The sequence below is a fragment of the Schistosoma haematobium genome, chromosome ZW (genome assembly GCF_000699445.3).
Source record: "Schistosoma haematobium chromosome ZW, whole genome shotgun sequence".
NCBI classification, from domain to species: domain Eukaryota; kingdom Metazoa; phylum Platyhelminthes; class Trematoda; order Strigeidida; family Schistosomatidae; genus Schistosoma; species Schistosoma haematobium.
In genome coordinates this window covers 66,273,191-66,284,432 of record NC_067195.1, presented here as the reverse complement: position 1 = coordinate 66,284,432, position 11,242 = coordinate 66,273,191, and the positions used below count along the sequence as shown (strand labels likewise).

Genomic DNA, 11,242 nt, shown 5'->3' with positions numbered 1-11,242 from the left:
TTAACTCAACTTCACCAAATATCGGTCTATGTCTATTAAAACTTCGCTTCAAGCTACATGTTGGAGCTTTCAACGTCCGACCCCTTTGGTTAATCAAACAGGCATCACAAACTAAGATATGGCAATCATGTGCCATCGGTGTATGATGTCTCGGGAGTATACACACAGGATCTTAGCACAGCCATTCACTTTACCTTTCCTAACCAGCATGGACAGCCGGTGTGACGTAATCGTCGCGTATTTGGAGACACGAAAGAAGATTCTCATGGTTTCAGAAATATAGGTATAACATTAAGTTTGAAAACAGAACAGGCACTTGACTGGATTCCTGTCGATTTTCACTTGTGTGCTGTCCGTCTCAATGGCGGAATTAGAAGTTGAAGAGGTAATGACACTTCATTGAATCCTCGCTCTTTATTCCTGTGCCCCCACTGATTGCACTTCGAATGGAGTGAAAAGTGAGTTTACAGGAAACTTCATGATCTCTCTCAGGAAGCCGGATGCCCAGCCGTAGTAACCTTAGCAGGCGATTTTAGCGACCAATTCGACAGGTTAAGTCAATCGGAAAAATGCAGGTGGGTCTTAAAGCCTACTAGTCTGATAAGCAGATAACAGCAGCCACCTCTTGATATTTTGCTCACAACGTAGAACCTGGTACATATGTACATTGGTTCAAATGGCCACATCCTATTAGTACAGAGAGATGAAATTGTCATGCCAAATCCTAGAATAGAAGAGATAGTAAGAGGATGAGTAGCGGTTAAAAAACTAGGCATCAACGATACTACTCTAGAAAATATAAGTTCGAATAATAAAAACATAGATATCTCGTGAGAATCGGAATCTCAGAATTCGGGGGAAGACCAGGAATGGATGCACCTGTACCATTGGTAACGATTTTAACTCATGTCACCCATATTCTATAACGGCTACTTGAGACAATCACGCAGAATCCAGGTAGTCTACATTTATTAACATGGCTCAGTTCAATTCTCATTATCTTCATGGGCTGATACTATGTATTCGTTTCATCCAGCCTACTCCAACACCAGAAGACATCGCCTGTTCACGGAGGTGGTGGTTGGCCATGCGTAACGTTTTCCAACCAGTTCAGTTGATGAAGATTTACTACCTCATCAACCGAATTGCCATATTCACCTATTACTCTATTCATAACCTCCACATTACATAATAGGTGGTCCCAAAATACACGAGCAATGCTTCGAAGATAATTATGACCGAATACTAGTGACCTACAAATATTGTCTATATCTTAATGATCATGTTTCACACTCATAAAGTAGAATGGAGTGAACTGCTGTGTAGTGAACTCATCCTTTGATTGTGAGACATATCGTACATACGCCACAAATGAAGAAAGTCGGCAAAAGCGAATTCAGCCTCCTGAATCCGTGAAGAGATTTTGTCGGACATCAGGACTGATGAGACTCTCAAGAAAAGTGAAGCGGTCGAAGTATTCGACTACTTCACTCCATATCACTACTTCGGACGATGAAGCAAGGCAATCCTGAAGTCACACTTTACATTTGAAGGGAGAGAACCGTGAGGTCAGAAGACTCCGGATTTTGTCAGTCTTCACCAAACAGAACTATATCATCTGCGTATCCTAATTCAACAAGTGAATCTCCAGGTAAAGACCAATCCCTGATGTTAGATTATGAGTGTTATCTCTTAAAGGATAATTGTGACGAATTCACAAGAAATGGAAAAATTAGACAGCCCTGACGAACACCACTTTCGGTTAAAAATAATGATGACAGATCATCATAAGCTTTGATTCGAGTAGGGGGCCTGTATAAGGTTAATGTACTTCTTTGGTGCGCATTTTAATGACAGACTGCTACAGAACCTCACAATCGACAAAATCGAACGCCACCTCAAGTTCAAGTACATCAACAGTATTGGATGCCGGCTCAGTGGTCTGGAAGTTAAGCGTTCACGCGCGAGACTGAAGGTCCTGAATTCGAGTCCCTACCAAAGGATCGTGTAACCGTTACGATGAGTCACATGGTAGGATGAAAACACCGTTCAATGAATCCAGATTTTCATTAGCTGTTTAAATTAGATCGATTCATGATTTAACTGAAATTCGACAATCTCCACAATCTCATACTGAAAATGTAACTGTAGTTGGACGTCAAAAAGTATGCTCACGTTTCAAAACCTAGTGAAGGATTGATATTTAGTCTATACATTTACACTCGACTCTCAAACAAGCCTAGTTATCTTGGGTTTGCTTTCAACGAGCACTAGTTGAGTGTCGTAGTATTATTAAGGCTAATATTTCGGAAGCTATGTTAGCCGAACCGACTCTTCTTTGATATCTATAAGAGGACTTTTGTCCTTCTTCATAGAATGGAGCGACTAGAGATCGAGACCGGTCACGAGGAACTACGTCCAATCCGCAAACTTCGGTTAATATATCGGTCAATCTAGCTGCTAGGTGTGGACCACCACCCTTAGAAACCTTAGGGTTTAATCCATCAGGACATGCTGCTCTCTCCCTTTAAATTATCTATGTTTTTTACTACTTCTTTGAGAAACAGATGTCTTATGTTGACATCTCATTCGGGTTGTCTGGTAAAAGCAGGCATACATTTGTCTAAATGATCTTATTGGTAGTTTCTTAATCTAGTGATCCATAGGTTACAATAGTTTATGTACTTTGTTGATTGATGAAATCCAACGAAATAAAGTTGCACAATTTTCGCGGGCAATATATTAGCTAAAAATCACGAAGGCAACGCTGTAGACCCATAACCTTTTGAAGATTTAGTATAAAGTAATAAAACCTAATACAACGATGCTTAATCACATGACACGAATCCAACTTGATTATTTTTAACTACCAGACAAAGAAACGATAGTTCTACAAGGTATGGAGAATTTATTTTATAAAATTTATTCTTTTACAGCAAAATCAGTCAGGTCGGGTAGCTCCTCGATGCCATCTTTAGTAACAATACGGACCATGTATCGATCAAGATTTATAACTAGACGTTTTTGAACTTCCTGAATACACAAACGCAACAGTGCAACAGCTTCATTTACAGTCATATCTGGACGGTGCATACGGTCTAAGATACTCAAAGCAACAAGAGCTCCGTATCCATGCACTGCGAAAGGTACCTGAAGAAAGCAAAGAAATAATAAAGGTATGCATGATCCTGAAACATAAATTAAAACAGATAAGAAGTGTGTATTGAGCGATATACTTGAATGTGATTAATCCTTTTTCAAACAGGGATGAATAAATGAATAGCTGTTAGACATTGTAAGAATGTGGGGCACCTTTAAAAATGTTGAGAACTCCTGGCACTAAAGCTTTGTGTATACAGCAATAGATGGACTGAAAACAGTACAGGTTAAATAGCAAGCGGTAGTTACTTGTTCAGACCATAATAAACACTGTTGAATTGTACAAGCGGACATTGGAACAGTCATTATTTATTCTCTTTAATACTACCATATCAGTTTAATTTTTTTTTGGTTTCCAAATTTTCGTTACTGTCAGCCTTGTAATATTCGCTTCCGTCATTTCTTTTAGTGATTTTTCCTCTGTACTATGAAACACGGCAACTTGGGAAGATGCAAACATGTGTAACCATCGATATCAGACATTCAGAAACGGTAACTCAAGCCACGAAAAAAGTTCACATGCCGTAAACATGCTTTAGACCTAACTGTATTGATTGATAACATTCCTACCCGTTAGAAGAAATCAAAACTAACTCGTTATAACGTGCGAACGCGTAGACGCTGGCCACTGAAATAGAAGTTTTCTTTTCGGGATTATCTAGATGCTGTAAGATATTGACTGAGAACTTTGATGTGAAACCAAATGTATGTCGTGAATTGGCTACTCTTTACCTGAGTAGCCAATGGTTGATCGCTTATACCGTCAAAAACTGATACAAACCAGTATTTTTGGAAGATGTTACGCATTCGACTACACTTTGGGGATGTTTGAAAACTAGTTTTATATTTCAGACAACAGCGTATAAAAAACAAGAAGACCTTAGTTCGCGTGATGTCTCGTAATTTACCCTTAAAAAGCATACAGTTTTGTCTAACGACCTGATAATCTAGTTAATTTTCAACATAACAGAAAGTTCTATATAAGGTAAGTTTCTTTTACGGATTCCAACACTTAATACATACTACAATGATCCAGGACCAGAAAACTACCTACTTGTTATAGACGTTCCTATGTAGGTTACTAACTGTAATGTGTATGGGATGCTCGCCACTAAATTAGAAATATGAGGTTCTATAACTTCAAACGAAATAGATCTCTAGCACCATACTGTCAGTAGATTTGTCTTCGTATAAATGATCCTCTTGTTTCTCTTTTATTACTGTATCATTGACTTTTACTGATATAAACCCGTTTTGTCCGTTCGAAAATATATAACTATATGATGTTTGCTTAGACCGACAGTAGCTGATACCTTGACGTGGTGCTTGGGCTTGCCTATCGTGATGACCCAACAGAGCTATATTGGCTGGAACATATGTTCCTCTAGGTTCTACCATGCCATGCAGGTCGATTGGAGAACGGTAAGACTAAAAGCAGCAACTCAAGGTCTGAGGGCGAAGTCGTACTCATGACTGTAGAGGGGTGTGACAGCAGTAAGGTGTTTCCCTCGGACAACCAGCATCTGCGGCGATGCTGCCTTCTCACAAGGAAGGAAGGGGTTAGAAAAGGTCGACCCAAAAAGTGTCACACCTCACCTTACCTCACGGATTATGTTTCCAAGGTTAAGGCCTTTTGAAAGACGGAGCTAACACAATAAAAACCTCCCACAAAAATCCGTGCGCGACCGTCCGCAAGAAGCTATACCTTGGGCTCTGCGGTCACAGTCCCAGGTCGTTAAGACCAAAATTAACCCAACTTCCTTCTCAGGTCCTTCAAGGAATACTCTAATACGCTGTGGGCAGACAAGAAGTGATAAGTCACTCAGTAACAATGTAGAACTTCGTACATACGTACGTACACCAGTTCGACTTGCCATACCACATTAGCACAGAGATGCAGTTGTCGATTCAAATCCCATAGTGGTAGAGGTAGTAAGAGTATAAGCAGTAATCGAAAACATTAGGGTTTGAAGATGTTGTTCAAGGAGTATAATCCAGTGAAATGAATTTGGGAAGAGAAAAAAGAGACAAGGAGGAATCAGAAGATAACAAACCGATAGTAACAGTTTACTGGCACTGTGAGAAGGGTTAGTCATGTTTATAAGAGATTTATTTGGAGGTGTAGGAGGGATTTAACGTGACCGACTTTGCCTCGTGTTCTGTTACGAGTATGATGGCAGATATCACTTCCACGGTGTGGGCAGCCGTCCCGTTATCACCTCGCACCACTAAGGCAAACGATTCGAGTACGCGGAACGTAATTCCTGGTTTCCTGAAACCACGCTCTAAACTACAGGTAGGGGCTTTCAACGTCCGAACACTGGATCCCAGTAGACAGTCGTTTGTGCGCTGTCCGACTGAACGGAACAGTAAGAATCCGGAAAGATAGGGACACTCGTCGTTGCCTCTTCGTCGTCTCTGCCTATTCTCCCACTGACTGCAGCGCAGAGGATGTAAAAGATGAGTTTTACAGAAACCTCTCCGACCTTCTCCGAAAAGCTAGGCGCTCGGATGTAGTAATAGTGGCTGGTGACCTTAATGCACAAGTAGGTAAACTAAGCGATAGGGAAAGACACCTGGGTGGATCTTATAGCATCGTGGCTCAAAGAACAGATAATGGCGACCGTTTGTTGCAGCTATGCTCCGATAACCTGTTTCTTGCAAATACTAACTTTAGGCATAAGCAAAAACATCTTTTAACATGGCGACCCCCTAATTCGTCCCAACGTTGGACCCAAATAGATCACATCGCTATCAGCCACCGATGGAGGGGCTCGATAGAAGACTGTCGCTCACTTTGGAGCACATGCTTAGATTCAGATCACGCTCTAGTACGAGCGCGTATCTGTCTGCGTCTTACTGGACGTAGGAAAGACGCTGCAAGGAAACCTCTTAGGGGCCTACTTAATGATAGTCAAGCTAAGAGTATATTTCAGGAACAACTAGGAAGACAGTTAGGCAGCCATGTATGTGATGCCCACCCCGCGGCACCATGGAATGATATCCGGAAAGCCGTGGAAACAGCAGTGATATCTGCTAGTACGATAACTCGTAAGGTTAGGGAGCAACAATGGATCTCAGCAGCATCTATCGCACTGATAGATGCTCGGAAACTCATTCCACCTGGCTCTGAAAATAATGAAGAGCGGAGTCAACTTAAGCGCAAGCTGACAAGAAGTCTACGCAATGATCGTGAACAGTGGTGGGTAGCGAAAGCAAGCGAGATGGAAAAGGCAGCGGCAATAGGTAACAGCAGACAACTTTTCAGACTTGTTGAGGAAACCGACTGTTAACGAAACACTCTCAGAGAAAGATGGACATATTATACATTCTCAATCCAGGAGATTAGATCGATCGATAGGCAGAACACTTTAGGGATCATTTCAACTGGCCTTCAGCCACACTTCGGCTTACCACGATCTCCAGTCTACCTGAATGGCAAGTTAATGTAAGTCCTCCGACTCTTTACGAAGTTGAAAAAGCCATAGGAAATCTGAAGCTAAGGAGAGCAGCAGGCCCTGACAGGTTTACTTCTGAGATTTTTGAGGATGGTGGTCCAGTATTAGCAGTGAGATTAACTGAGGTCTTAGGTAGAATTTGGGAACTGGACGTAATCCCATCTGACTGGTCTCAATCACTGATTGTGCCAGTCTATAAGAAAGGACAAAAGTCCTCTTGTGACAATCACAGAGGAATCAGTTTGACAAATATAGTGTCTAAAATATTAGCTTCAATAATTCTTCGACGCCTAACCAAAGTTCGTGAAGAACAGACTAGAGAAAGTCAGGCTAGTTTTTGACCTGGACGTGGTTGTATAGACCAGATATTCACACTACGTCAGGTCCTAGAACACAGACACACATTCAGACACCCCACAATCGTAGTATTTCTCGACCTTAAGGCGGCATTTAACTCCGTTGATCGTGAGGCTCTATGACAGTGTTTGTCACTGAAAGGAGTACCAAAGAAGTACATTAACATTATAAAAGGCTCTCTACTCGAACACAACTGGTCGAGTGAGAGCTTATGGTGAACTGTCATCAGAATTGATTACCTCAAGTGGTGTTCGTCAGGGTTGTCCACTCTCTCCATTCTTGTTTAACTTTGTCGTTGACGTGCTTTTAGAGATGACACTTTCCTCATCTAAATTTCCAGGGGTTGAACTTCTACCGGGAGATTCACTTGTTGACTTAAAATATTCAGATGACATAGTTCTGTTTGGTGAAGACGCTGACAAAATGCAGAGTCTTCTGATCACTGTAAGCAACAATGAAAGCATGTTCGGGATGCGATTCTCCTCCTCGAAGTGCAAAATGTTACTTCAGGATTGGATTGCATCGACACCCGAACTAATGATAGGGAGTGAAGTAGTTGAGCGTGTCGACCGCTTCACTTATCTTGGAAGTCTCATTAGCCCTTGTGGTCTGGTGTGTGACGAAATCTCAGCACGGATACAGAAGATTCGACTAGCTTTTGCCAAATTGCGTCATTTGTGGCGTAGGCGAGATATTCGTCTATCAACCAAAGGACGTGTTTATTGCGCAGCAGTTCGTTCCGTCTTACTTTATGGCAGTGAAATATGGCCAGTAAGAGTAGAGGATATTCGTAGGTTACTAGTGTTCAATCATAGGTGTCTTCGAAGCATTGCTCGTATATCCTGGGACCACCGAGTAAGTAACTCAGTTGTTAGGAAACGGGTACTAAGTAAGGATGGCAAATCCATTGATGAAGTAGTAGAACTTCATCAGTTGAGATGGCTGAGACTTGTGTTACGTATGCCCAACCACCGACTGCCTCGACGTGCTATGTTCAGTGGTATAGGAGTAGGTTGGAAGAAAGCAAGGGGCGGCCAGACCAAAACATGGCACAAATCCATGAAGTCACTGACAAGTGAACTGAGTCATGTTGGTAGGTGTAGACTACCTGGTTGGGGACCGCGAGATGATAGCAACCGATGGTTAGAGACCCTGAATGACATGGCTGAAAATCGTTTGCAATGGCGCAAATGCATCCACTCTCTGTGTTCTCCCAAATCCTAATCTTCTGAATTCTTCATGTCCCTTTTTTCTTCTTTCCAAATTTATTTCACTGGATTATACTCTTTAAATAACATCTCCAAACCCTAATCTTCCCGATTACTGCTTATACTCTTACTACCTCTACCACTATGGGATTTGAATCGACAACTGCATCTCTGTGATAATGTGGTATGGCAAGTCGAACTGCTGTACGTACGTACGTACGAAGTTTCACGTTTTTATTGACTAACTGATTGAGTATTTGCTTAGGTTCTTCTAGAGTCCCTTTACAATACGTAATACCCTGTGTTCAGTAATCTGCTGTGTAGATCTCTTTGTACTTACGCCTCTCAACTGTTCTTTTGACGTCTTTAGGTTAATTATATGTCCTCAATATAAGCAACTAAATTTAACAAAGATGTATAGTGGCTAGCAGTGGAATCCAGGATGCGTGTTTCGTCCTGTTTGGGACTCGTCGGCTCTACCTACATGTACCTACATCCCAGAGTTGATGTTCACTCAAAGACTCGAACTCAGTATTGCTCGCTACAAACGTCATCGCGTTGTCTAATTAGCTACTGAATCCTGATAGCCAGTATCCATCTTTGCTTATGAAACTTGTGACTTAAGGCAATACCAAAGCAATCCGCAAGGGATGCACATATGCCAAAAGGGACTGATCAATTTCAGTCCTAAACAGCAATCGGAAGATACAAGCAAACAATGCCAAGTTAATTTACCTAGATTTAACCTTCATGGTGCTTCCTATGAGTAGATGAACTGTATGTCAGATTTTTAGAGACCGTTTGGATATAATTTTGGTAATAACTCTGATGAACACGACAGCATTCACAAAATCTAATTTATCTGTGAATTTCTTCTCAATTCATATGTGTTCAGATAAACTCAATCTATGCCTATCGATCAGAATGACTAAATTGTCACGACCATATCCCAGGTCGATATATGGTCAATACTTTTCACATAAGGACGGGGTACACACGGACATTCCTTCACATACCATAGTTTATATACAATTCACATCACATACCCTGTATCGATACTTTGTAAATCTATACTCCACATCTTAATATAACTAGATTGTTTAACACAGATGTTTTGTTACTATACTTGGTGAATTTGCTTATTCCGCTTAACTTCCGACGTCAACCTCAAAAAGCAAGTTGGTTTATTTCTACTTTTAGTTGCTGAGATTATTTTAAGCACAATTATCCTGTTTTATGACTAATAAATCCGTTGCCCAATTATAGTAAAACCAGTCCACAATTAAACGAAAGTTGGACTAGATAGGAACATTAATTTTGCCTGTAAATCACTTAACTTACAAAAGTCAGCTAGTCTTATATGGTTACAATAAAATACTACCAATTAGGAGTGTTTATGAGAGCAATGAAACTAGTTTTGTTCATTATGCTAATAACATTAGTTCTTGCTGTAACCAAAACGGTTTTTTCAACCTTAATAAACGGCAACTGTGCCCTACATAAAAATGAACCCGAATACTCAAGATCTAACTAACTGCTATTTGGTTCTTCAATATAGAATGATTACACTCATGATAGTTGATACCAATTTTATGAAGGATAAATATCGAAATTAAGTCTACCCACCTTAATTAGAGACGCCAAATAATCCAAAAAATATAGCTCAGGGCCAGTCTGAAGGTCGAAGCCAGCTATAAGCAAATTGACAAAGTATGGAGACTGCTCTATAAAAGCTTTATGACATTCCATCTTACTCGACTACGCAGGGATTCTGCCATATTGTTCCTGGTAAAATTAGCAGCTGCACTGGGAGTTAACTCATATCCTTGAAGCAAAGTAAGACGTACAACACTATTTACCATTTCTTATTTCATATAGCTGCATGTTTTGTTGAATGAACTCGGAAAACTGCGAAGTGTCACCAGATTCACCGCATACAGCAGCAAGCACTCGTTTACTAAACTTGAACATCTTGCTCTCATCGTGTTTAATGGTAAGAATTGAGTGGGCACATCGCATGTCTGCTGCCAGTAACACAAAATCGTTCATTTTGATCCCTATTATACACTCCATGTCTTTCTTAACACTGATGAGTCAAATGATTCAAGAAGACCGGGCACTACCCGACCTTGTGCAGATATGCAAACCTGAATAGCAAGGACAAAAATTAGATGATCTATATGAAACTTTCCATTTCACAGTTTAATTCAGTGACTCTAACTTGAAATAGGGAGAAAAGTGAATTGTGTTGTGTGCTGTTTCACTTATTTGCAAATCATATAGTGTTAAGTAGTTAGGAATGATCAAGTACGTAAAAATAAGATTTTGCTCGACAGGCCTAATGTTACCTTATTAATGGACCGTCGATGCCTAGATGTGGACAGGTATGATAAAGGATGTAAAACAAACCTTACAAAATTGATTAATAGTAGCATAATTCAGATTCAGATCATCACCTATTTACTCACACTTGTTACACATCGTTGAGGAGCTTAGGCCACGCAAAACCAACTCCGTCCTGGGCAGTCGTTTCCAGTTTTTTCAGATTCTATACATCCTTTTCATATCTGCTTCCGATTCTCGATGCAATGTGTTTTTTAGTCTTCCTCTTTTCCGTTTTCTTTCAGACCATGGATCAATGTTCCTTCCTTCGTAAACTTTACCAAGCTTTTATCTGCACTCAAGTCTCTTCCCAGTGGGTGATTTGAAGGCCAAAACATCAATTCTGCCATCGGTATTTTTTAGAAATTAATTTCTCGGCGGAAAACCCGTATGCTGCTGGTATTTTGTTTATTCTCGCCTTTGAAACTATCCTGATGTGACGCCTGAGTTAATCGACCATGTTTGATATGAAAACAGATGCTATACTATGACCGAATTCGTTTCTAAAAACCCATGTGCATCGCAAATCAATCATTGTTAATCCTCTCTAAGATAACGTAAAGATATCTAACAATGTAGAGCCAGTGATATCTAATTCAGACTTAGCTAACTCATTATTCAGGCTTATTGTACACCATTTTCACAGTGGGCTATAGGTCTGCGGTGACTCACTTTTAT

General features: G+C 40.5%; 1 protein-coding gene across 1 annotated transcript; it reads right to left on the bottom strand.

The window, feature by feature from the left end:
- Positions 1–1,730: 1,730 nt before the first annotated feature.
- On the bottom strand, positions 1,731–10,320 carry PSMB2 (Proteasome subunit beta type-2). The gene is made up of 4 exons (XM_051212085.1): positions 10,042–10,320; positions 9,937–10,007; positions 9,809–9,901; positions 1,731–3,150 (listed from the first exon to the last, which is right to left on the bottom strand). Exons 1-4 carry the CDS (start codon positions 10,253–10,255, stop codon positions 2,923–2,925), a joined length of 606 nt encoding a protein of 201 aa, XP_051072222.1. The 5' UTR covers positions 10,256–10,320; the 3' UTR covers positions 1,731–2,922.
- Positions 10,321–11,242: the final 922 nt, after the last annotated feature.

What these genes read in the sequence shown, in the direction of transcription:
- PSMB2 (XM_051212085.1), bottom strand. Translation starts at nt 10,255, where the DNA reads ATGGAGTGTATAATAGGGATCAAAATGAACGATTTTGTGTTACTGGCA. An exon ending in GCTATATGAAATAAGAAATG is followed by an intron (nt 10,008 to 10,041) that starts GTAAATAGTGTT and finishes CTTTGCTTCAAG; the next exon opens with GATATGAGTTAACTCCCAGT. An exon ending in ATTTGGCGTCTCTAATTAAG is followed by an intron (nt 3,151 to 9,808) that starts GTGGGTAGACTT and finishes TGCTTTCTTCAG; the next exon opens with GTACCTTTCGCAGTGCATGG.